Source organism: Taudactylus pleione, unplaced genomic scaffold (assembly GCF_031769625.1).
Source record: "Taudactylus pleione unplaced genomic scaffold, aTauple2 ptg000140l, whole genome shotgun sequence".
In the NCBI taxonomy this organism is placed as follows: Eukaryota; Metazoa; Chordata; class Amphibia; order Anura; family Myobatrachidae; genus Taudactylus; species Taudactylus pleione.
This window is the reverse complement of record NW_028284542.1, coordinates 3,133,508-3,161,366: the sequence shown is the minus strand read 5'-3', so window position 1 is coordinate 3,161,366 and position 27,859 is coordinate 3,133,508. Positions and strand designations below refer to the sequence as shown.

The following is a 27,859-nucleotide window of genomic DNA, read 5'->3' as shown; positions in this document are numbered from 1 at the left end:
TTGAACACCCCGGGAATCCACCTGTGGAAGGCTATGAATTGTTGGGGAGGCAATCGGGAAGCCGACTGCCTAAATACCGGCAGCCGGCTTCCCGACTGCCATTTCCCGGCAAGGGTGAAATGCCGGGCGTCTACATGTAGACGCCCGCATTTCCCCGACGCCGGGAGACCGGCGCCCGGCATTCCGATAGTAGGGATGCCGGGCGCCGCGAGCGGACAGCCGCGGGGGGGGGAGGGTTAGGTTTAGGGCTCCCGAGGGGGACTTAGGGTTAGGCACCCCCCCGGGAGGGTTAGGGTTAGGCTAGGGGGAGGGAGGGTTAGGGTTAGGCACCCCCAGGGGGGACTTAGGGTTAGGCACCCCCCCGGGGGACTTAGGTTTAGGCAGCGGGGAAGGGGGTGGTTAGGGTTAGGCACTTAGAGGGGGGATTAGGGTTAGGCACTTGGGGGGGAAGTTAGGGTTAGGGGGGTTAGGTTAGTAAATACTTACCTATCCACGATTGGGATTTCCAGCCCTGTCAGGCTTCCGCTGCGTCGCACTCTGCTCTTGTCGGGCTGCCGCTGACGGGAATCGACCCGGCGGCCGGCGGTATCTCATACCAATTCCGAATTGTTGTTCTTGTGCACAAATCAACACTTGATAAACACCTACTTGCAGGTCAGGCTAAAACAGCAATCCAACCTGTGACTTCTTATTACATTTATCCACAATACCGGGATCCAGATATTGACTGCACACTTAATTATTGGCCAGATTTGTATTCATTTTATTTCCTTTTATTTTATGCTCATTGTCTATTCAAGCATTGTGATTACATTTGTGCTTCTTTTTATATACAGTATATACCTTTGTGCAGTATTTTCTGATATACACACAATATATTGCGCTGCTTTCTCCATAATCGTAATGACCTCACTAATGACTGAAGTTGGCACTGAGTGCATCGGCTTTGTGCTAATTGCAGGGCGATTGCTGCTATATACAGTTTGGTTTTTAAAAATAGTAATATGAGTGGTAACCTAGACAACGCCTGGGCACTGCAGTAAGGGTCTCAGAAGGGGTGCGCAGTGGGTATGGGACTCCTCCTCAGCCAATATGCTGCCCAGATGCTCCCCATCTCGGTATATTTGCGGAAAGATATTTGAAGACCTTGATTGCCATTTGTCCTTTATGATTTGCAATTGTTAATAGAACTAATACTTGCAAATAATTTTGCACGCACGGGGCCAAGCTCTGCCCAGTGACACAAACATTAATTTTGTGCCTCAATGTCATGTTTATATCAGCTGACCTGTAATATGTGTATCTAAGTGCAGAATATATTCAGTGCAGCCAGGATTGAGTACAGTACGGAACGAGCAATTCATTCCATGTATGGATCAATAACAGACATCTCTTCATCTCAATGAAAGATAAACACTGTGCAGCATAACTGTAAGCACCACAGAGGTCATTCGGGAAAGTCACTCCGATGCAGCTAGTAGAAAGGGGAAATGGCATAGGCAAACGCAGGGGGGGTTTCCGTCTGCCTGGAAACCCCCCTCCCCCAGCCCACACCATGACCACAATAGAAATAGTAATATAATTGTTACTAGTGCTGCATGTTCTTCTCAGTATCACAAATGAAATAATTAGCACCACCTGTGGATCTTTTAACATGTATCAGCCAGTAATAAATAACCTGTGCACCAACTAGAATATCTGGAAAACATGCACTGTTAGAGATGCACTGCTATAGAGCAAAATATGTACATATACAGTATGTCCAGGGCAGTGCTGGTACAAACTGCTGCTCCTCAAGGCTCCCGGACTTGCTCCAATAGTCTGGAATGGTGCCCACATTTAAAAATAAATGGCCCTACTGCCGAATCTAATGGCTTACTGTGATCACTGGTCCTGTATATGCTGGAATTATGACACACTGCACTTTGTATGACGCTTATTAAAGCTGGTTAAGTACTAACTCTGCCCTCTTCATTGACAGGCCACACTCACTCTAAAATTAAGCATTTGGAAACCCCCCTCTGGAAATCCTGCGTTTGCCACTGGAAATGGGGAGTCCGGAAAATCATTTTATAGGATCCAATCCATTAATTCTTACAGCTCTCTGTCCCGGAAATCATGGTAATGACTGATGAGTAATAGATGAACATTGCGAATGATTCCCCAACGGTTTTCTGTTCCCCCCAAATTATCAAAATTTTGTCCTTGCAAACATGCAAATGCAGCAGGAGGTTGCTGACACCTCCTGCTGCATTTGCAATCCCAGCGTGACCATCGCGCCGGCCAGACGAGTAAGCCTCAGCTGATGCAGGCTGGCCGGCTTGCGAGGCCAGGAAACTGCGTCCGTTTCTGGGACCGCCGTCTGTCCCTGCCCCCGCACCGCCCCTGGTCAACCAGGCAGAGACATAGCTGGGGCTGCGTGATCAAGCAGGACCCCGTACTGCACATGTGCAGATTCTCAATAATCGGGAATCCGTGTTCAGCATTGCGCGCTACTTAGCCAGCCCTTACATCCGTAAAGTTCTCCAAGACCAGACCCTTATTTCACCTTGTGTTCGCCCTGATTCTGAGAAGCATGCGATGCCCATATTTGTGCAAATGGTCGATGATTTTTAACTATGCATGCGTCTAAGTTGCCAAAATGTTGCACAGTGCATTCATCTCATGGTGTGTACACATAGAGGAGCAGTGACAATTGAGTATCCGTAATATCTTTGAAATGTGCTGGGGCGTTCCTGGGCGGTGACTGGGAGGTATTTGTTCCGGCACACGGAGATGTTCCATCTTATGGGCGTGTTACGCGGGTGTGTCGCTAAACTGGTCGCTGACTCAGACGCATCATGGCTTACACTGGTGGCTAGACTCTGTTGGCCAATCTGCTTCTAATATTGGGCTGGTGCAGGTTTTGATGGAATGACCGATGATGGCGTCTAAGGACATGCCAAGCGGGATTTCACTGTCTGAAGAAACTAAAAGTGGACATCTCAGTCAAACAGATAATCCGCCATGCTGATGTAGAGTCTTTGCACACTGACAGTAACCTAACCTTGTATGTAGGCTGAGAAGACAAAACAGTATGTGTTGTCCTATAGGCCAGGCATGATGGTTAGGGCCAACTACTAGCTTTGCCGACAATGGCCCTGATTCAGAGCCGGACGCTCTGACCAGAGCGCTCGCTCTGAATCAGGGCCCACCTCCATTAAAATGGAGCGTCCTCCTGGACGTTCTTAAAGCTGTGGGTCACCACCCACAGCATATACGAGCGTCCAACAAGATGGTCGCGATGGTCTTGACCATCGCGACCATCGGACTTGCGAGTGAAACCCTGTGGTCGGGTTTCTCAACCGCAAGGCCAGGAGTGATTTTGGCTCTATCAGAGCCAAAATCACTCCCACTAACATCACTAGTGATGTCAGTGGGGCCGGCTTCAGACGGTAGGCGTTACCATAGGAACGCCTCCGTCTGGCAGGCACGCCCACCAAAGGGGCGTGCTGTCAATCAACATCGACAGCACACCCCCTTTGGTGCGAGACCTGGAGCGATGGAAAGTCCTTCGCTCGCCGGGTCTCGCGCATGCGCACGACGGAGCTCCCTTCCGTCGTGCGCATGCGCAGTGGGGACCATCGACCCACTTGCGAGCGTACTGCCGCTCGCGAGTGGGTCTGAATGACCCCCAATATGTGTTGCCATATGAGGGTATGCACAGTTTAGTGGGGGGGTTGTTTAACTTGGATGACATGAGTGCATTCCATTCACAATGTACTATTGATTTTACATTACCGGTACAATTTAGTTGTTCGGTACATATATTTTGCAAGAACAAAATGTTTTTATTCTGAAACCTTCAGAGACATGAGTAATTCTTATGGAAAGAGTCCTGATAATTTCTTATACAGACTACATACATAGAAGATACATCATGTATCCCTAGCATATGAATCTAATCAACCATCCATAGATCTCCCTCTGTCTACTAGCATGAACCCTCTGTCTACTACACACTAGTGAAGTCAGTATACTATAGTAGGCCAAGCCTACCTGTCCATCATCGTGACGTCACCGACGCGGCTCGTCTTCCGGGTGCAGCAAGATGGCGGCCTCCAGAGGGGGTAACGTGGAGAGCGGCTCCCGCAGCCGGATGCTGGGGATGGAGGCTGGTTTGTGACACTGGCTGTAGGGGTGTCTTTGCTGAAATGTCTCCTTATACCCGCTTAGTAAGAACTGCACCATATTATCTTTTGTAACGTTATTATGACATAATAGGTAGAGGGGAGTCATTTCCAGCTATTGGGGAACTAGAAGTATCAGCATCTCTTGCTAGCCAGTGGTCTCTGGGCAAGCTGGGACTTGTAGTTCCAGCGAGGCTTAGGTGATGCCGGATGTCTTATCATCAGTATTCTGTCAACAGATGACACCCATAAGGTGTCTGTAAGCTGGGACTTGTAGTTCTCACATAATGTTATCATGACAGATCTCATTATAGCAGATAGAATCCAGCTATTGGGGGAATACAATTATCAGCATACCCTGCTAGCCACAAGTGTCTGGGCAGCTGAGACTTGTAGTTCCAGAAGGACTGGAGAGATGCTGGATATCTGCCTTATTCTGCCAACAGCTGACTAACATTGGTTAGCAGGGGCGTGGTAAATGGAGATGGGGAAGCTCTTCCATGTGTGAAAATAGGGATTGGAGGTGTCCCATGTACAGTACTATGCAAACCTGCATCTCAGGCAATGCATTGAGCAGAGCTGCTCACAAGTCATTATAATTACAGTTGCTATTCTGTATACTTACTTACATTCGTTATGTCAATAAAAAGCGTGATCAGATGGCACTAAAGTAAAAAAATAAGGCAGCATGGTGAAAAAAAACAAAAATGGGAATAATAATATAACAACCCCCCCTCCCCCTTTAATAGAAGCCATTCCATTATCTTTACTTCAATTTCATCATGAATTGAAATGATGCAGTTTTTTTATTGGAATAAAATCATTTAACTACAGATTCATCAGCCTGACTTAGTGTTATTATGACTTTCATATTGTAATTGGAGTGTTTAGTATAAGTTAGAAACTTGGCTCCATGAATACATTGTGATGTGATGAATTGTGTCCTCAAGCAGCCTAACAGTCCAGGTTTTAACAGTCCAGGTTTTAACAGTCCAGGTTTTAACAGTCCAGGTTTAGGTTTAAGTATATCCATGCTTGAGCACAAGTGGCTTAATTAGTACCCCAGTCAATTTGAATAACCATCTGTGCTCGAGCATGGATATCCTCAGTACCTGGCCCAAGTTTGGAAACCACTGCATTACGTTAATGGGCTATATTTGTGTGACCCCCTGTCTGACAGTCAGGAGCGTAAAAACACATCCACGAGTTGCTGCTCCTCTCCGTACTATGATGCAGTATGACTTTGCCGCACGCTGTGCCGTTACCGTAAGACAAAGTGAATGTTTCTCTCTACACCTGATACAGTTGCTGGTTGCATATGACTATCTATTGTTGTACATTTATACTTTTATTTTCTGGTTAATGTTTTAACATCATAACACAAATTCCTTTGTTATTTAATAGACGTTTGCCCCAGAAAGGCCATTTAATTACCTACTGCGCTATCTTCCTCATCTGGTCCGGATATAAGACGCGCCCCCAGGGGCCTGTTACAGAGGTGGACGCACTGCCGATAGGCCTGTTACAGAGGTGGACGCACTGCCGATATCGGACAAAGTGGACCGATTTCTTTCGCTACTGCGCATGCATCAAAGTGTCACCGCGCAATGTGTCCTGATTGTGCCTGTACGGCGTTGCAGTTTCAAGCGCACGCAGGGAGAAGTGTATTGAAAATGTAGTTGGGCGTTCCTAGGCGGTGACAGGGAGGTTCCTTAGTGTACGCACGGAGATGGTCCGTATTATGATCATGATATGGGAGAGTCGCGGGTGTGTCGGTGAGCTCGACCACTCGCATAGGAGGCCATACATGGAGGGAGAGACTCCGCCTGCCATAGGACTGGTGCAGGTTTCGATGGTTCTTTTTTAGACGTCACCAATCAGTATTACTGCGTGTACGAATGCTGAAAGTGGGCGTCTCAGACCTTGCACATTTGGATGTACAGAAGGAAAGGACTTTGTAGCAGCATTGGCACAGAATCGCAGATGGGCTACCGCCAATAGACGCCGCTGCGGATGCTTCTGCGTCCATATCTGAAGCAGCCCACAGATGTACTTATGCACTTAGATATCCCGACCAGCAGATTACTAACATACTGCCCTGTTATGGTCCTGAGAGTGAGGCCCCGGGTTATGGTCCTGAGAGTGAGGCCCCGGATAATGGTCCTGAGAGTGAGGCCACTCCGGGACTGTGTTTAATACAAATTCTTTGAAGGACTGGCAATTGGCCGTGTCCCCATTGGACAGGACAGAACTTTCTCCGCCATCTCTGCAGAGACTTATGTACTATGACAGAATCTAGGAGCACTTTCACAAATCAAGGTGCCTGGCACTGCCAGAGAGTAATTTGCTCTGTATAAATGAGACCCAGACGGCAGCCATTTTTGAGGGTTAGTTACACATTCAGGAGAATACAGCTTATTAAACATCTGGATACGTGTGACCTCTCTGAGGCAGAAACGTAGTATAGATTTATCATTTGCTGAGGCTGCCATGTTGCCTCTTATACACAAATATCTCTAAAAAGGGAGATTTCGCTCTAATTGAATATATGAATTTTATTCACTGTCGGGTAAGGGCCTCACTTTGTTTAATCGTCCGCAGAGCTGTTCGGTGCGGTATGTAGGCACTAATATGTTTTGGAATGTCGGGTATATTAAAACATGGTAAATGTGTTATTTATTTTGTGAAAAGTGGCTAAATACTAATGTGCCATTTTAAATTTCAGTCATTCAACAGACTTTGAGGTCCACCGGAACTGGCTGGCCATCACCCACAGTCTGCCCATATCCAGGTGGTACTACGAGGTAGGCATGGTTGTGTGTTGCCGTTATCTCTCTTTGCTCTACAGAATAAATCCGCCTACTCCTGGACTGGCAGAATTACAGGGGTCCCCATGCCTGGTTTTTCGGTATAAATGTCACCACCACGTCGGTGACCCAGTGACCCTTCTGTGCTCTTAGCCTGAAGCTTGGAATTAAACTGTCACAGGAGATGTTTGTCGCCCCAAATGATTGGACGGGCCCCTTCAGTAACATCCTATAGCAGCAGCTCATGTTAAAACTCCATGCTGGAACCTAGTTTTTCCCGAACCATGGTGGTATCCATCATGGAATTCCGGTTATTCTGCTAGTCTGTCTTCCACAGATAAACGTTGCAAACATTCGGGGTCAAACTTGCCCAAAAGTTCACTTCCTTATATTTGAAATGAAAATTCTCCAATTGTGTTGATATTTATGTTTAAAAAAACTATGCAAGAGAGGAGTTTCTATACCTTTTATATGCTGCCACCGCTGCAGGTAAATTATGGCCACCAACGGGTAGTAAGTAACTGGTGCTTAAAAGGGTAGCGCCACCCAAAACCGAACATTTAGTTTCAGGAGTTTGATGAGATAAAATCAGAATACTTACCTTCCCCGCGCAATCTACTCCCCTCTTTGGACTGGTGTTGATTCCCCTTCCCCATGAAATTTCCCATTTCTAGGGGTAAATTTACTAAAGGGAGAGTTTTTAGAAGTGATGTTGCCCATAGCAACCAATCAGATTCTAGCTATTATCTTGTAGAAGGTGCTGGTTAAATGTTAAGTAGAATCTGATTGGTTGCTATGGGCAACATCACTTTTAAACCTCACTTCTAAAACCTCTCACTTTAGTAAATTTACCCCCTAGTGTAAAAATACCTGCAGAGATTATTCCTGACGGGCTGAGCACATGTGGGATCTTTCTTGTTTCTTCTATGTCACTGATCTCCATCATAAACAAAATGTTTTTGTTTATGTGCAGCATGGTGGCACAGTGCTTAGCATTGCTGCATCACGTCACTGGGGTCAGATTCCCACCAGGCCCTATCTGTGTGGAGTTTGTTTGTTATCGCCAAGTTTGCACGGATTTCCTCCCACAAAGTACAGAAACATATCATGGGGGCAGGGACTGATGTAAATGACTTACGGCAATAACTATGCTCGCCCAGGAGGCTGCCTCTCCCTCTGCAAAGTGCTTTGAGTCCAGTTGGGAGAAAGGCGCTATATAAATGGATTATTATTTATTATAATTGCCTTTTTACCAGAGATATTTATAGCCTAATTTTATCCCTTCTTGGTTAATTTCTTTTATGTTTGTTGAGATATTAAATTTTGTTTTAGTTTAGATAATATTGTGATCCGTACATACGTAGACAAGTACAAGACTGGTTCAATTTAAATTGTATAATGACATATTAATAAATAAATATACTTTGTAATAATTGCTGATCCCCAGGTGACCTCTGAATGGACGTTGGACTACCCGCCGTTCTTCGCTTGGTTTGAGTATGCCCTGTCCCATTTGGCTCAGTACTTTGATCCAGAAATGCTGAAACTGGAGAATCTGGACTATGCCAGCCAAGCAACCGTCCTGTTCCAGAGGTTGTCTGTGATCCTCAGCGATCTCCTCTTCATCTACGCAGTCAGACAGTAAGTGGCCACCCAGCCTGTGGATGTCTATATATCGGTGCTTGCTCTAGCTAGGGCTGTCTGGTGCCCTAATTCAGTTGTCACACAGTAATTCCATAACTAGTGTTTAAAGGGGCTTTATTACACCATGTCTGTACATGTATCTTCCTCTGACTGAAATTCTTATCCCGGAACCCTCATTACACTTATGGCTTTGGTCTGAATATTAGATGACCGTTTATTTCTCATTGCACGCAAAGGTTTGGGCTAAGTGCAGAATAACTGCAATGCTCATCGCACCCAGGGGTTTGGGGCTGGGTTAGATGACCGTGTATTGCTGATTGCACCCAGGGGTTCTGGGCTGGGTTAGATGACCGTGTATTGCTGATTGCACCCAGAGGTTTGGGGCTGGGTTAGATGACCGTGTATTGCTGATTGCACCCAGGGGTTCTGGGCTGGGTTAGATGACCGTGTATTGCTGATTGCACCCAGGGGTTCTGGGCTGGGTTAGATGACCGTGTATTGCTGATTGCACCCAGGGGTTCTGGGCTGGGTTAGAGGTCTGTGTATTGCTGATTGCACCCAGGGCTTCTGGGCTAGGTTAGATGACCGTGTATTGCTGATTGCACCCAGAGGTTTGGGGCTGGGTTAGAGGTCTGTGTATTGCTGATTGCACCCAGGGCTTCTGGGCTAGGTTAGATGACCGTGTATTGCTGATTGCACCCAGGGGTTTGGGGCTGGGTTAGATGACCGTGTATTGCTGATTGCACCCAGGGGTTCTGGGCTGGGTTAGATGTCTGTGTATTGCTGATTGCACCCAGGGGTTTGGGGCTGGGTTAGAGGTCTGTGTATTGCTGATTGCACCCAGGGGTTTGGCACTGGGTTAGATGACCGTGTATTGCTGATTGCACCCAGGGGTTTGGCACTGGGTTAGATGACCAGTATAATGACCATTACACCCATTTGTTTTGTGGATGTCGTAAGCGCAGCTAAGCTCAGTAAAATGCTTGCGCCTGTCCTGTGTCTCCAGGTGCTGCCTGTGCGTGGATGGCAGGAAGGATCGTAGGGATCTTCTGGAGAAACCGTCTTTTATACTCGCTGTCCTGCTGCTCTGGAACTGCGGCTTACTCATCGTAGATCGTATCCTTCCAATTAAGTGCGTTTGTGAAGTGTCTGATCTTCTTTGTTTCCCGTGTATACAGTATTTATCCATCACTGTACACAGAGGGGGGCAGACACTAGAGTCAGACCAGCGTGGTCTCTCACTGTCAGTCTGTACATTCTTCTCTTGTCAACCAACCAATCTACAGCTCCTAAATGTCGATACAAAAACTGGAGGCCTATCATACGTTAATATGAGCTTGGATTAGGTGTTACAGTTTGCAGTTCCAAAACCACGATCACATAGAATGAATATACCAATCATTATGGATCAGCTTGTATTTTGTATTGTGAATACCACCAGCAGCCCACTTTCCTGTTTATCATTGTATAATACACAAGTGGTGCATACATGTGAGAATACGGTAGGGACGATCCATAAGTGTAAAATTCTGATGTCATCATCTTAGTATAACTCCTCAGTAGGGAATACCACACCGTATACAGTAAGATAGTGATCATTCTAGCACCCTGTACCTCTCACGACTCGTGCAGTTCCTCTTTCATGCCTTGGGTGTCGCTCTCTGCTCTTATGTTTCTGGCACACTCTGGTCTGTATCTATGCAGTCTGAATGCATCAGCTTGGTGAGCTAGAAGCACCAGCGCAGAGAGCGACACCCCAGGCAGGAAAGAGGAACTGCACTGGTTGTGATAGGTGCAGGGTGCTAGAATGAACTCTATAAGTTATTATGGAGGAGGTTTATCAAATCATAGAGCGCGATAAAGTGGAGAGAGATAAAGTACCAACCAATCAGCTCCTTTCTGTCAGTTTGCAAACACCGCTTTTTCCACTATATCTCTCTCCAAGATTTGATAAATCTCCCCCTATGGATGATACTGGACAATTTTGATGTCCATGACTTGTTTAAAAGCTCTTATCCTGGAGTCTCTTGTCTGTGTGGGTACAGCACTCCTGGGGGAGGTCAGATACCCTTATCATTAATAGGGGGCACAAGCTGATTTAGGGAGGGATTTATTTTAATTAATAGAATAATTCTATGTAATTCTATCTGTCCTGCCTAGCCACAGGATCACCGTGGGTGAGATTTATCAGAACTTCTAAAGAGGACAAGTTAAGGTGTTGCCTGTAGTGACCTTTTATAGAATATACTAGATATACTTGGATTCTGATTGGTTGCTATATTGTACACCTGCATGTGTCCTCTGTTGAAGTTTTGTTAAATCTACCCCATGGAAATCATACAGCTGATAATGACGGGGCTAGGCAGAATAAATGGAATACAGGGAATCTACAGGACACACAAGTTCTCAGTGTGCAGAAAAGCCTACCTATAGATTACCATCAGTAACTGTGACATTGGGGTATATTTACTAAAGTGCCGGTTTTTACAAGTGGAGATGTTGCCCATAGCAACCAATCAGATTCTAGTTATTATCTTCTACAAGGTGCTAGATAATTGCTAAGTAGACTCTGGTTGCTACGAGCAACATCTCTACTTCTATAAACCCGCACTTTAGTAACTATACCTTATTATGCGATGTGATAGGTTTGTGGTTTGTCCATGAGAAATTGGGTAGGTATTGTATAAAAGTCTGTTCTGCTCATATCCTGCTATGCGATTATCTGATGAGACCAATCTTTGTGGTGGGCAAACACCACGAGCCGGGCGCTCTGTTTGACGTCCTCAATGAATTCTCAGATATCCACTTCCAGTATAACGGTTTCCTGGCTGGGTTCATGCTCCTGTCCATCGCCCGCGTGTATCAGGTGAGCGTGATGATCACGATCCACAGAGAAAGATGAATTGGTCGTAAACCTTATATATTGATCTCCATTGGGTATCTGTAATTAAATGAGCAGGCACACGCAAGGGAATTACTGCTGCCACTTGGTGATATTAAACATGACAAAGACGAAGGGCTTCCTTCTAAAGTCACTGCGGGGAGCACTGCTAGACCGTGCTATGCAGAGGGGAGTACCACAGGCAGTTTGGCAAAAGTAGTGGTAATATTTAAATGTCTTGGGCAGAAGGATACAGGGAAAAAAAAACAAAGACAGGAAACTCATCAATCATTCCAGGGCAGAGCTGGATTTAGACCTCATGGGGCCCTAGGCAAGATACCAGTTTGGGGCCCCCCTCCCTCAAACAATCCATAGCACTTTATTTGCATCCCTACCCTAATCCTGACCCTAACCATAACCTCTAACCCTAATACCCTAACCGCTAAACCCTACACCATCCCTAATACCCCAACTCAAACACCTAATCTGACCCTAATGCCCTAACCCAAACTAATACACCAACCCTAATACCTTATCCCTAATACCAAAACCCAAACTAAACCTAACACCCTAAGGTTTTACTCCTCATTATCCATTAAATACATCACATAAGCCTGAGGAGTGCTAAGGATTAGAGGTGGCATCTGCAGTGGGGGCTGTGGTGTGGCCATGCCCAGTATTGTGTGTGACTGTGCTCAGCTGAGTACAATGATGGGGATGGATCATCACCATTACACCCCCCCCCCCCCCCTTTTTTTTTTTAAAGTACACTATATGATTTATTTTTTTAATGGTAGGTGGGGAGTGGACAGGACTGCATTATAGTACAGTATATTACAATTACCTTTCATAAAATTACCATCATCCCGGATGTACTAATGTGCTAATAATATCATGATCATCATAATGTATATTACTATATGCTTGTAATATAAGGCAGTCCTGTCCACTTCCCAGACCCCATCTACCATAAAAAATAAATTCTACATGATTCAATCTATATTAGAGTAGGTGAGAATAGCACAGTACTTACCCTACCTGCCAGGCTGCTGTTCTTCCCTGAGATCTGGATCCTCGGTCACTGTCTCACTCAGCCAGACTCTGCCTTGGCCTGTCCTTCTGCTCCTCGCTGGGAGCCACCGGTGCGTGCTGCTGGTGGCAAGCTGCAAGCCTGGCAGTCAGTGGCAGAGGCTGCTGTGCTGGGGGTGGGCTGGAGCTGGATGGGGCTGGTCGGAGAACCCGGTGACCCTCCTCCTCCCTCTTATGCACATTCACTCTGTGACAATGCAGACAGCGGCGCCGCAGCGGGACTCTATAAGCGGGTCCTCGTGACATCATGACGTCACGCGGTACTCGTACAGTGCTCCTCTGGGAGCATTTTGACCGGCCAGATTTCTTGGGGAAAAGGGGCCTGTATAGGGCCCCACGAGTCAAAAGGGGCCCATCCACGGGCCCCTTGGGACTCGCGGGGCCCTAGGCGAGCACCTAGGTTGCCTTGTGGGAAATCCGGCCTGTTCCAGGGGGTGTATAAAATAATTAGCTTGATGTAACATTGCCAAAGAATGCTCGGCTCACTGTCCGTCCTTTCCCGGCAGAGGAGACACCTAGAGAGCGCGTTTCTCTTCGCCGTCCTGCTGAACTTCAAACACATTTACCTGTACATCGCCCCGGCATACGGCATCTACTTGCTGCGGTCTTACTGCTTCACGGGGAATAATCCAGGTCCGTATTCCAATGAATGATACAGTACAGACACCACAAAGAGTGCTTTATAGAAGATTGTAGGTCCTTCCGTTCCTGAATAAGGCTCCGTTCAGCAGTTTGCCATGTTTCTTGTCCACAGATGGATCTTTGCGTTGGAGAAGTTTCAGCCTCCTGCGATTCATCTATTTGGCCATCATAGTATTACTGGTGTTTGCCGTCTCCTTCGGACCTTTCGTATATATGGTTTGTTTCGTTTTAGTTTGACTTAGTCATGTTTTTGGGACAGGCGCATTCGCAATATGTATGAACAGAGGGCTCCATGGTATTATAACGGGGGAAATGACAAAATAAAACTTTTAAAAAATATATCACCACGTTGTTGTGGGACACAAGCACACAGCCTCTCGTTCCAAACATGTGACCGGCAACCGTTCGATCTGGTTCCCATTACCAAGATCAGTAAAACTCGCCTCTGGGCCTGTGTGAGCGGTTCTGCGTCTTTGCACGCAGTTGCCGGCATTGCTGTTTATTGCTTTACTCCCAACTCCGAATCAGGTGCCCTAATCCTACCTGCACTATAACACTACCATGCTGGCTTTTTATTGGTTTATCTCCCTTTGTTTGGTCTTCATTAAGGAGAGGCAGACACCTGTCCCAACTAACAAAAACCATACAGTTGTATCTGTTTTATTCTTTAAAGCCCAGAAATACCCCCCCCCCCCCCCCTGCTCTTAGGAAGCTCCTAGTTGCCAGTTTGGCTGTAGGTGTATGAGAACAATGTGACCGATAATCCCGAACAACATGTTTTCAGGATCTTTCAGACGATGTTCGGGGTGGCCGGGAAGTCACCATAGTGAGGTCTCCTTGGTTCTGATCTCTTAGATATAACCACATACACGTGTGTCCAGCCGAGTCTGGCGGAGCTCTGCGTATACAACATTCTGATCTCTATAACCACATACACGTGTATCCAGCCGAGTCTGGCGGAGCTCTGCGTATACAACATTCTGATCTCTATAACCACATACACGTGTGTCCAGCCGAGTCTGGCGGAGCTCTGCGTATATAACATTCTGATCTCTATAACCACATACACGTGTGTCCAGCCGAGTCTGGCGGAGCTCTGCGTATATAACATTCTGATCTCTATAACCACATACACGTGTGTCCAGCCGAGTCTGGCGGAGCTCTGCGTATACAACATTCTGATCTCTATAACCACATACAGGTGTGTCCAGCTGAGTCTGGCGGAGCTCTGCGTATACAACATTCTGATCTCTATAACCACATACACGTGTGTCCAGCCGAGTCTGGCGGAGCTCTGCGTATACAACATTCTGATCTCTATAACCACATACACGTGTGTCCAGCCGAGTCTGGCGGAGCTCTGCGTATACAACATTCTGATCTCTATAACCACATACAGGTGTGTCCAGCCGAGTCTGGCGGAGCTCTGCGTATACAACATTCTGATCTCTATAACCACATACAGGTGTGTCCAGCCGAGTCTGGCGGAGCTCTGCGTATACAACATTCTGATCTCTATAACCACATACACGTGTGTCCAGCTGAGTCTGGCGGAGCTCTGCGTATACAGCAGGAAAGTGTAATCAGCTGGTGTATGGGAACTGTCAGCTGTTTGTGGTCATTAGATCGGTGACAGCGGATAAACGTGCAATCTTATTTCCTATGTGTATTTGTATTTTGTAGGAACAGATTCCTCAAGTCCTCTCTCGGCTCTTCCCCTTTAAGAGAGGCCTCTGTCACGCCTACTGGGCTCCTAATTTCTGGGCTTTGTACAACGCAGCGGACAAGGCTCTCTCCATCATAGGTAATGGTCCAATAACAGCACCGCACGGCCTCCCTCTGTTTTCTGTGCATGTAACATGAAAATGTGATAACACATACCCCTTGTTAATAGGGCAAATAAGCCCACTGTACATTTACATGTGTCAGAGCCTGTTAGTGAGCTATATTATATACTTGGAGCACTTCAAGGGTCTGATTCAGAGGTGGACGCACTGCCAATGTTGTCGTACGTAGCAGAGCGATTTATTTTTGTTGCAGCACGTGCATCTAAGTTGTACCCTGCATGCGTCCCGATTGTCTCCGAGCAGAGTCGCAATTATTCAGGGGCACGCAGAGAGAAGTGTATTGAAAATGTAGTGGGCGGTAATAATGCACATTCAGTGGGCGTGTTATGGGAGTGTCGCAGCGCATCGGTGAAAGCGGCTGCATAGAAAGTCATACATGGGCTGCCATAGAGCTGGTGCAAGTTTCAAAGGTGCGACCGATGGTGGCATCTAATGATGTGACAATCGGTATTACTGCGTGCACAGACTCTGATAGCGGGCACCTCAGTCCTTGCACTTTTTAAAGTGTAATGACTGAGATTTTAATTGTAATTTAAGGAAAAGTTTGTAGCGGCATTTGCATAAAGTCGCAGGTGGACGACCACCAATAGATGCAGCTGGGCGCACTTCTGCCTCCATTTCTTAATTTAGACCCTAGGGGGTATATTTAATAAAGTGAGAGTTTTTAGAAGTGGAGATGTTGCCCATAGCAACCAATCAGATTCTAGCTATTATCTTCTAGAAGGTGCTAGTTAAATGTTAAGTAGAATCTGATTGGTTGCTATGGGCAACATCTCCACTTCTAAAAACTCTCACTTTAGTAAATAAAACCCTAAGTGTTCTTAAAGGGGAACTCTTAAGTTTCAATATCTTTATCGCCACTCTTTTTCCCTTACAATATGTTAATAAAGGGGAGGGGGAGTCTTAGTCCACCTTGTCCTCTCTCCTAGAGCTGAATAAAAGCACCCCTGCCAGCTCTGTGGGAGACCGGGGGCACTAACACCTACACTACGATAACACCATGACTCCCCAGGGCTACATAATGGCTGTGCCTTAAGGTGGGTACACACTATACAGAGATAGCTGCAGATGATGGTTGTTGGTGCACACTGAACTACCATCATCTGTGCCTGCCCACAGGTCCCGGTGACCAGGGGGCGTGTTCTGGCAGACGGGGGCGTGTCCCGCCCCCCTCCTCGCGGCTGCCGCTGTGTGTGTACGGGCGGTCGGCACACCTGCTGATTGACAGATATATCTGCAGATATATCTGTCCATCGGCTGTGCAGAAGGCCCGGATCACCCTGATTGGCTTGCAGTCTCCTTGATATCAGAATTGTCTGCTGGGCTCTCAAACAGATGCATTAGCAGAGATCGCACTTTAATCTAAAATCCAATTTTCTTTTTTTATTTAACATAGAGATGATGGTTCTGTGGGGGGCTGATATGGCTGCCCCTGCAGTATAGTGGGTCACAGGCCTATAGCTCGCTCTTGAAGCAAACGTATCTCTGTGCTAGGTTACAGCTAGCGCTGGTCATGTGGTAGCCGAGGAATGAGGGGGCTGGGAGTACATGCAGGATGATCAGAGAGATATCCCAAAGCTGAGCTGTCATTACGTCCTCTGAGGTTGGCGTAACGAGGCCAGTTATGTTTTATTGTTTCTAATAAAAGTCTACGCAGTTTATTAAAGCCTTGAAAATTGTGACGGCTTGTACCACAGGTGCTAACTTGCAGCTGCTCAATGCAACCACACTGCGCACTGGATCGATGACGGGGGGTTTGGTTCAGGAGTTTGAGCACAGCCTCCTACCGTCTGTCACACCGATGGCGACGTTCATCTGTACACTTCTCTCCATACTGGTAAGGAATGGGATAGTATACAGTGCTGCTAGGAGGGGGGAGATGGGCTTGTGCTACGGGGGGATATTTTGCCGTGTCTTGCTCATCAGCATGCTCGCTACTCATCCGTGCGTTCTTGTAGAGCGTCATTGCACATGTAAGGTAGACAGGGCTAGAGTAAGATAATCTAAAGGTATTATGGGACAGAGACCTAAACAATGGCAGTCAGCCAAATGGCGAATCCAGCCAGCAGGCTTAAAACGCTTTTATAGAAGACCAGTTTTTTGTAATTAATGTGTAGGTACAGCTTCCATCATACATGCTGGCATTGCAGAGATGTAGTTATAAACTCCACATGCGGGATACCAGCACTTAGGATGTCAGCGCTGGAACTTCAGCACCTGCCAGAATCCCAGCACCAGCATCCCGACAGTAGGTAGCGGGGTTAGAAGGGTTAGGCACTAGGGAGAAGGTTAGGGTTAGGCACAAAGTGGGGAGTGTATAGTCTATGGTGCGGGGGGGGGGGGGAATTAGGTTTAGGCACCAGGGAGGGAGGGGTATGAGGGTGATTAGGTTTTGGCTGAGGGGGAGGGTTAGGTATAGATGTAGGGTTAGTATACTCACCGACAGGTGTCAGTATCCTAACCCTGTCAGAATGCCGGCATCTGGATTCTGACCGCCAGGATCCTGAGTGCTGGCATCCCCTATCCCAACCCTTAAAACCCTTTGGTAGGTTTACTAAAAGTTCTAAAAAAGTATATAAGTGGAGGCCCATAGCAACCTATCGGATAGTAGGTATCATCTGGTATGGTCTCTAGATAATATTAGCTACAATCTGTTTTGTTGTGACCGGCAACGCCTCCATTTTTTCTCTTTAGAATGGTTAGCTAATCTAGCTCTGAATCAGATATACTCACAGCATACACGATTACAGGGGCAAATCTGATCCTGGCCCTACCTTACACAGTAATACATAGTGACATTTTTATAAGTTTTAGTAAATCTGCCCATCAGGTAATTTATTTATGTTATGAGGCCATTGTGATCTGAAGTAGTAGCACAAGAATCCGGATACAAGCTACACATTAGTTAGTCCCAGAGACAGTGTATATGACTAATGGTTTGATATGGGATAGGGGTTATTTCCATATACCTATCCACAATTCCTAGGGGCACAACCTTTCTGTTTTACTTTTAGGGTTTTTTTTCCCCCAGGTCAGTGTGTTTATTTGACTGAGAAAGTATAATTATAACATACTTTCAGGGGACCACAATTTAAGGAGGTTTGAGAGAAGGGAACATATTGTAGCATACTGTGACTGTCTGTATCTTGCTCCTTTCCAGCCATCGGTTTTCTGTCTGTGGTTTAGACCCCGTGGACCCCAAAGTTTCCTGCGCTGTCTGGTCCTCTGCGCCCTCGGCTCCTTTATGTTTGGCTGGCACGTACATGAGAAAGCCATTCTACTGGCCATTCTTCCCTTAAGGTGAGGAAATACAGTATAGAATATGCTTTATTATACAGATCTGTGATCTAAATGTGTCTCTTGGAGGTATCACCTGTGATCTAGATCAGGGCTACGCAACGTGTGGAACTACACATGCCAGCATGCCCTGCTACAATTTTGCTTTTAGGGCATGCTAACACTGTGGCAGAGCATGCTGGGATGTGTAGTTCCACAATACGTTGTCTGTCCTTGTTCTAGATCATATAAGTGCTACCTGTGGATCAGGACACCAAGCAGAGACCCAGAATCTGTATATAGGGTCCACTGATTGGCACATATGCAGCTCAATTTTTGAGGTTTCAGAACATATTTGAATAAAGATGGGTGAAATAAAGGCAGCTTTATCCTTTAAAAGCCTGTAATTGTCCTTACATTGTCTGTTCTATAATGGGTAATAGATGTATAAGTGCCACTTAGCATTTGCATGGCATTGTATACTTTTGAGAGTATCATATAATCAGCTGAGGCCGTGTGTCAAGCACAACCTCCCTCCCCTGACAGCTCTCACTGGCTGCCAGACACCAGGGCCTTTCCTTTCCTCCAGCTAATTGGCACACAGTAATGGACACCATGCGGCCGGCTATGAATCCTGGGCACAACAGACTCTTTCCTCCTCCTAGCGAAGCACGCCACCCCATCTTCCTCGAGAATTTTCAGGACCACCCTCCCATGAAAGAGGTCCGTTACCACCCACCTCCACAAACTGCCAAAGAAAGTGACAAACTGCCCCCCATCCCACAGTGATGGAAGGAATAGGGGGAGACAGTGGGCCAGAGAAAGCGAGTTGGGAGGAATTGGGGGTGACAGAGTGAGATAGCAGGAAAAGGGGGAGACCGAGAGGTTGAGAGTGATTTGGAAGGAGTAGGGGGATGGGGAGATTTTGGAGGAAAAGAGGGAGACCGAGGTGCAGAGAGAGATGGGAGGAATAGGGGGAGACAGAGGGGCAGTGAGAGAGAGATGGGAGGAATAGGGAGAGACAGAGGGGCAGTGAGAGAGAGATGGGAGGAATAGGGGGAGACAGAGGGGCAGTGAGAGAGAGATGGGAGGAATAGGGAGAGACAGAGGGGCAGTGAGAGAGAGATGGGAGGAATAGGGAGAGACAGAGGGGCAGTGAGAGAGATGGGAGGAATAGGGGGAGACAGAGGGGCAGTGAGAGAGAGATGGGAGGAATAGGGGGAGACAGAGGGGCAGTGAGAGAGAGATGGAGGAATAGGGAGAGACAGAGGGGCAGTGAGAGAGATGGGAGGAATAGGGGGAGACAGAGGGGCAGTGAGAGAGAGATGGGAGGAATAGGGGGAGACAGAGGGGCAGTGAGAGAGAGATGGGAGGAATAGGGGGAGACAGAGGGGCAGTGAGAGAGAGATGGGAGGAATAGGGGGAGACAGAGGGGCAGTGAGAGAGAGATGGGAGGAATAGGGGGAGACAGAGGGGCAGTGAGAGAGAGATGGGAGGAATAGGGGGAGACAGAGGGGCAGTGAGAGGGAGATGGGAGGAATAGGGGGAGACAGAGGGGCAGTGAGAGAGAGATGGAGGAATAGGGGGAGACAGAGGGGCAGTGAGAGATGGGAGGAATAGGGGGAGACAGAGGGGCAGTGAGAGAGAGATGGGAGGAATAGGGGGAGACAGAGGGGCAGTGAGAGAGAGATGGAGGAATAGGGAGAGACAGAGGGGCAGGGAGAGAGAGATGGAGGAATAGGGGGAGACAGAGGGGCAGTGAGAGAGATGGGAGGAATAGGGGGAGACAGAGGGGCAGTGAGAGAGAGATGGGAGGAATAGGGGGAGACAGAGGGGCAGTGAGAGAGAGATGGAGGAATAGGGGGGAGACAGAGGGGCAGTGAGAGACAGATGGGAGGAATAGGGGGAGACAGAGGGGCAGTGAGAGAGAGATGGGAGGAATAGGGGGAGACGGGCAGTGAGAGAGATGGAGGAATAGGGGGAGACAGAGGGGCAGTGAGAGAGATGGAGGAATAGGGAGAGACAGAGGGGCAGTGAGAGAGATGGAGGAATAGGGAGAGACAGAGGGGCAGTGAGAGAGAGATGGGAGGAATAGGGGGAGACAGGGGCAGTGAGAGAGATGGGAGGAATAGGGGGAGACAGAGGGGCAGTGAGAGAGAGATGGGAGGAATAGAGGGAGACGGGCAGTGAGAGAGATGGAGGAATAGGGAGACAGAGGGGCAGTGAGAGAGAGATGGAGGAATAGAGGGAGACAGGGGCAGTGAGAGAGATGGAGGAATAGGGAGACAGAGGGGCAGTGAGTGAGAGATGGAGGAATAGAGGGAGACAGGGGCAGTGAGAGAGAGATGGAGGAATAGGGAGAGACAGAGGGGCAGTGAGAGAGAGATGGGAGGAATAGGGGGAGACAGAGGGGCAGTGAGAGAGATGGAAGAATAGGGAGAGACAGAGGGGCAGTGAGAGATGGAGGAATAGGGAGAGACAGAGGGGCAGTGAGAGAGAGATGGGAGGAATAGGGGGGACAGGAGAGAGAACAATTCCCGTATTGGCAGACACAATAGTTAGCACCTCTGCGAATGACATGTCCAAAAGACTAGTAGTGATACATACTTACTATTAAACTATTTAAAATGTCCCTGCCTCCTATGTCCTGGTACATGGTAATTAATGTAATTGTACAGAGCAGTGGTGATGATAAATAATAATGAACTTGTGTATTTTGCAGCGTCCTGTCGGTGAGCAGTGCAAAGGATGCTGGGATATATCTGATTCTGACCACCGCTGGGCACTTCTCCCTCCTCCCTCTGCTGTTCACAGCCCAAGGTAGTATTATGTACATTATCCCGCCTTTGAGGCCTCCTTCATTACCATTTCTCCATTATGCTTTATTTTGAATATTGGGACATTTATAAATCTAGTGTCACATGGGTGCCCAGGCTGACGCAGGTATTTGGGGTACAATGTACTTTTACTGGTACATCAAGTATTTCGCAGCGAAAGAGGTCAACTCGTGGTAGGGAGAGTCGTTCCATGCAATCAGGTATCCAGGACTAGTCCAGTGTAACAAGGAGCCCATGGGAGCTGCAGCTAGGGCTTCACTGCTTAGCCACATAATTGCCATCATATAGACTTTTTTTTTTTGTTACATAGAGGTGCGTTTGACGGGATGCAGTAAGGAAGCCGACGGTCGAAATGCTGACCGCCGGCTTCCCGACTGTCAAATCCCGGCAGGGTACTAATGACAGGCGTCGAAATCCCGACGCCTGTCATTATACCTATGCCGGGAACCCAATGCCTGGTATACCGAACGAAGGTAAATTGGGCGGGCGGGCTCGGACAGCAACGGGGGGGGGGGGGGGGAGGCTTAGACTAGGGGCTTCCGGGGGGGACTCAGGGTTTGGCACACACCCCTCCCGTGAGGGTTAGGCTAGGGGAAGGGGGCGTTAGGGTTAGGCACACCCCCCCCCCCGGGAGACTTAGGTTTGGGGGACGGGGGGGGGGTGGGTTAGGTTTAGGCACTTAGGGGGGTTAGGCACTAGGGGGTGAGGTTAGGGTTAGGCTCCCCTAAAGGAGGGTTAGGGAGGGGGAGTAGGGTATGTAAATACTTACCCTTTTAGCTGTCGGGATCTTCACTGCTGCCGGTCTTCCGGCGTCGGGATTTGAACCGCCGGACATAGGTCCGGGGGTATTTCTTACCGATCCTGTGTTTGACACCATACTTTTCAAGAATAAGTTTGATGGGAGCCTCATTTTACTGATCTGTGCTGCCGGGGTGTCCTGCTTCTTCCACTATATAATTTTCTATCTGTCTATGGCTTCCTGCTGCCTCCATTCCCCTCCTCACATTATGTCACTGCCCCTGTCACATGCAGCCCTGTCCTCACTAACACATCACTCATCTCCTGATATACTCTGTGCTTCTGGGAACACTGCTCCTCCCACTATATAACTCTTGCTTACTGCTGCCTCCATTTCCCTCCTCACTTTATGTCACTGCCCCTGTCACATGCAGCCCTGTCCTCACTAACACATCACTCATCTCCTGATATACTCTGTGTTGCTGGGGACCCTGCTCCTTCCACTATATAACTCTCGCTTACTGCTGCCTCCATTTCCCTCCTCACATTATGTTACTGCCCCTGTCACATGCAGCCCTGTCCTCACTAACACATCACTCATCTCCTGATATACTCGGTGCTGCTGGAGGAACCTGCTCCTCCCACTATATAACTCTGTGGCCTCCTGCTGCCTCCATTCCCCTCCTCACATTATGTTACTGCCCCTGTCCTCACTAACACATCACTCATCTCCTGATATACTCATTACATCTGGTATCATTTATCAGTATATTTTTATTATTACTACAACTACTGACGTGTCAGATCAGCCGCCCATCATTCATGTGATCTAGACCATAACACGGTTTTATCCCTCTCTTTAGAGCTGCCTATTAAGATTTTGCTGATGGCGATTTTCACAGTGTTCAGCTGGGGCTCACTGAAGGCTCTGTACAGGTAACTGGGACTACTCACCTGATACATAGGTCTTATAGTGTACACACAGCCTTTCTATTCAGAGCGTGGAACCATGATAAGCTATAGGGCAGGGTGGATCTGGCATTATACAGGAACAGCACATTGGGTGGTAACTCAGTTTATAGGTATTACATGCTGTGGAGACAGATTAGCCCCTTTATTCAAGTGACTATTTGGCATTTATAGCACAAAGTTTGAAGACCACTATCTGACTTGCTGTATATTAGGAAGGGGCCACATCCAGGACCCAGATTGTGGTTAGGCCAGTCTGTAGAATGCAGCACACGTCCAGGCCTGGGGCTGTAACATTGCAGGGACACTAGGCATGGACACTAGGCTGCCCATTGTGTGATCATTCTAGCATGTATTATCTGCTTACTTGCAGAAAGCAGATCCTGGAAAGCTTAGTGTTACATGGCTGGTGGAAAAATGTCATCCTACAGATGTGTACACATACACCTGTCCTCAGATCTCGCCAAAGAGCCCCGTTGGGTGCGCCACGGACTTTGCCACGCCAATGCGACTTTTTTTTAAAAAAGCGTTTTAATCTGCTACTTTATACCAATTCCCTTACAACAAAAACAAGTAAAAAAAAACGAAGTACAGTACTTAGTATACTATTAGCGACTTCGGAGGCAGAATTCCTGAAAAAGGTACGTAATCTGGGTAAAAAGGAAAAGACAGAGGTCCTGTACCAGTGACTTGCGCCACACATTGTTACACGTAATCTGCTACTTTAAATTCTTTTACGACTAAAAATACTTTTTTTTTTAAAGATTTATTTAAGGCTTATTTTAAGTACAGTATTTAGGACACTATTAGCAGATTAAGATGCAAAAATTTGGGAGAAAGTACTCAAGCATGCGTCTGAATTGCGCCAAGCGTCTTGTGCCATAAAACGGATAGGTGTAAGAGGACACATTTGTACAGATGCATGGTTGTTTTTTTTTTCTTAATTCAAGTAATACTTGTGTAGGTTGTACCATAAGGGGAGGAGAGGGGGTAAAGCCTGCCAGTTGCTGACGGTTTTAGCAGAATTTAGGATACCCGCTCCCACTGACAAGATCCTGATTTCTCTGCAGTTTTATTGTGCAGATCGCAGAACTAGTGCTGCCATTACAGCTTTAATGCTAATAAACATAACTGTCTTTCCTTCAGGGTTTATAATACAAGATAATTAATTTAATAAAAGAGGAGGGCAGGGTGAGGTTATGCGGTATAGGCTATACAGGAGGGCAGGGTGAGGTATAGGCTATAGAGGAGGGCAGGGTGAGGTATAGGCTATAGAGGAAGGCAGGGTGAGGTTATGCGGTATAGGCTATACAGGAGGGCAGGGTGAGGTTATTTTCCCATAATTAGCATAGTTTATTTTCTGTTTAATTGATGGTTTTTTGAGGGTTCTTACCATGAAATTATTCAGAATGTACATAAATATTTGCTCCTATTTATTGCAGGAGAGAGGGGCGGTTACTGAGCGGCCTGGAAACGCTGTACCTGTGCGGGCTGCTGCCCCTGGAGCTGCTGTGTGAGATTATTTACCCACTGACCCTCTGGCAGCAGCGATTGCCATTCATTCCCCTGATGCTGACCTCTGTATACTGCGCCCTGGGTATTGGCTACTCCTGGATCAGACTGTACGTGTCGGCACTGGCAGGACCCGCAGCCGCACACAAGAAGCATCAGTGAATACATTCCGCCTTACACCGTGAATACTGTGCCGGGTGACCAAGATAAACATTCAGGAAACAGACTTGTACAGAAATGTATTTTTATACAGCGTAAAATCAGTTTCGTTTTTTTTTTTTTTTTTTTTGTATATAAAAATCACTTTAATGGGCCGATCACTGTCATTCCTGAAGCTCCAGCCGAGTGTATCCTGTGTTTTTGTCTCGTGTGTCTGGACTCTGTGCTGCTGACCCCAATGCGTCTTTTTAGGCACCCCCGTTTTCCAGTCACAGCAGCAGAATCGGTATTTTGTGTTTTTCGCCGAATGCACAAAATCGACACGAAAATCTTTGCTTTTACCCTGCAATTTCCAGGCACTTTTTCAGACTTGGGGCATCAAGTTGGTAAAATTCTTTATAATTTAGCACCAGCCATGCCCAGTACCTCCTCCCTCCCATAAATAGCGGGAGCAGTGCAAACAGACAGATTGGTCTGCATTGTGCGAAAGAGCGGTCAGGTGTTGGACTCAGTACCTCCCCCTACTGTCAGCATTAAAAGCAGACCACATGCGGGATGCAGTCAGGAACCGACGGTCCAAATGCCTACTGCCGGCTTCCCGACTGTGTAATCCCGACAGGGGGGGTTAGGGTTAGGCACTAGGGGGAGAGGTTAGGTACCCCTAAGGGAGGGTTGGGGGAGGGGGGAAAGGGTTATGGATAATACTCTACTTACCAATCGGGATTGTCACTGCTGCCGGGGTTCCAGCATCGGGATTTGACCCGCCGGGCATAGGTCTGGCGGTCATTCATACCGATCCAACACATGTATTGTATTGAGAAGCATTGGAATTGGAACACACTCAGTGCATGGATTGCAATGAGATTGTGTTGTGCGTGGATGCCAGTGCCCGTATATAACGGGTGTGACCCACGCCAACTCTGTCACCGTCGCCCCTTTCTACGGAGTATTATGTTGCGCATTTCTTGCCTGGGGACCTTTACTGTTAGCAGTACGTAACCCAACTGGGATGCTGCCCTATCCAAATCTCCAGTTATCCCAACAGAAGGGATAGTCACACCAGATTGGAGGGTCGCAGGAGGATTTATGACAGCGGGATCACTTTGGTGAGATGGAAACAATATGAAGCTGCCTAAAGCTGGCCACACACTAGACCAACTAGTTGATTGGTTGGAATGAAAATCTGGTAAGGCATGAAAGCAAATGACAATCAGCAATTTGGACAGAAACTGTTGTTTGAACAAATTGTTTAGATCAAACATTTAACGAACTTGTCTGACGACCATTTTCATCTGTTTTCTGGCATTTAGGAGCAAATTGTTGATCATCAGTTACTCCCATACGTTACCAGATTTTCATTCCAACCAATCAACAGTTTGGATGAAAGTTGGTCTACTGTGTGGCCAGCCTAAGCGTATCATCATTCTTGAATGTTGTGTTTTCCTTGTCATATAACAAATGCTAACATTCTAATACACCCATCTGACGCTGCCGTGTATCTGCGGTCCCTAAACTGTTCTTCAGGGAGCCGGCTCCTTTTAGAACATAGGTGACTATATCAGATTACTTGAACCAGTGTGGGGAGATCTATAAAACGTGCGCTGTTGTTGAGGCTGGATTTAAGAGCCCATTACTCCAGAGGTCTCCAAACTCTGCGAATACAGTCCAGGTTGTAGGGATATCCTGGACTGTAATGGCAGCGTTTGGGAATCTCTACATTACTCAGTAGAGATCATGGGAATGTATCAAACCTTCTAAACAGTGGATAAGTTGCCCATAGCAACCAATCGGCTTCTGGCTAGAGTTTGTCATTCTATAGAGTTTAGCATTCTATAAAATGATAGGTGTCGGCTGATTGGTTGCAACTTGCAATGGGCAACTTGTCCATTTCACTACTCTTTAGAAGGGCTGACACATTTCCCCCATGGTCCTCCAGTGCAAATCTTGTCTTTGCCATCTCCCTCTGTAAGAAAAGACAGAATAATAACTAAACAAAATAGAAGATCCCCTTGGATGTGGGGGATGGTTGGATAAGTGGGGGCAATAGTTGTGATATCCTGGTTTATTTTGGCAGAGCTCAGCATGCAGCCATTAACTATGTACGAATCAATCTGACCCTTCTCCACACCATTAATAACACCACATAAATCACACCAGCCCCATCCATATGTGTTTCATCCACTCAGCCAGTCTTTCTGGGGGCTCTCAGAAATATGTGCCCCTCTCCTACTTTGTCCTCCAAGATGGATGTCCGTTCCTATCTGACCACCTGTGTACCTCATATTTCTCATCCCTCCTGTTTGCACAACCTTTTAGTCTGATTTCTCGCCTCATTTACCCCTTGACTCCACATCAGTCACCCATGTCCTAGGGTTGTCCATTGAAGGCTTAACCATTGATGGTTCTTTCCATCAACAGTAGAAAGCCATTGAGGGGAGGCCATTGATGGGATATCATTACCTTGGCATAATGTAGCAGGTGCAAGAACCATTGTCCTCTACAGCAGTGTGTCCCAAACCCAATCCTTATTGAACCCTAACAGTGCATGTTTTCCAGATCATCTAGCTGGAGCACAGGTGTGTCAATTGATGAACAATAAATCTACGAGTGGTACTATTTATTCCTGAGACTACCTTGCAAACATGCACTGCTAGGGATAAATGAGGACTATGGTATTTGCTGGCTCCTGTCAGTCTGCATTTTGCAGCCTTCATCAAGGGGGTGTGCAGCAGGTGGAATGTTCACAGATGGGTGTGCCACCTGCTTTCCCTCCTCCTGCCTATGTAAGCGAAGGAGGGTTCTATAGCAGTCAGCGGGCGTGCCTATGGAATCACACTGGAAGCCTGTCATTGAACGGTGGATGGGATTCAGACATCAAATTTTGTGATGCGTGGCTAACTAATCATTGCCTCAAAGCCATTCAATGGAAGATCCATTGCATAATGTTGACTATTGATAACCGGCGATGGCTCCAGTTGACCAACGGTTTGTGTTTTGCACATGTGCAAAACTAATTTGTAATTCGCCATCGGGCTCAACAATTGATATATTACCATCGCAGGCTGTCCATTGATGATGAAAAAACTCACCATCAACCTCAGACCATCGATGGCAAAACCTGCCATAATGGTTTGCGTATGTGCCGCGGCTAGGCTGGATGTTTGCTGTATTTCATCATCGGAAGAACATGGCTCCTGCACCATTTGATGGCGGTAAACACCGGAAAGCCTGCCATGGGAAATAAAACCATCGACTGTCGATGTCCATCCCTGGGCACGGCACTGGCGAG

General features: G+C 47.2%; 1 protein-coding gene across 1 annotated transcript; it reads left to right on the top strand.

Moving 5' to 3' along the window:
• Positions 1–3,998: 3,998 nt before the first annotated feature.
• Positions 3,999–24,711, top strand: ALG8 (ALG8 alpha-1,3-glucosyltransferase). The gene is made up of 13 exons (XM_088473821.1): positions 3,999–4,214; positions 6,895–6,973; positions 8,424–8,617; positions 9,627–9,736; positions 11,419–11,486; positions 13,097–13,223; positions 13,345–13,448; positions 14,916–15,036; positions 16,777–16,916; positions 18,240–18,379; positions 21,078–21,175; positions 22,794–22,866; positions 24,342–24,711. The coding sequence occupies exons 3-13, from the start codon at positions 8,514–8,516 to the stop codon at positions 24,571–24,573; spliced, it is 1,317 nt and encodes a 438-aa protein (XP_088329947.1). The 5' UTR covers positions 3,999–4,214; positions 6,895–6,973; positions 8,424–8,513; the 3' UTR covers positions 24,574–24,711.
• The last annotated feature ends 3,148 nt before the right edge of the window (positions 24,712–27,859 follow it).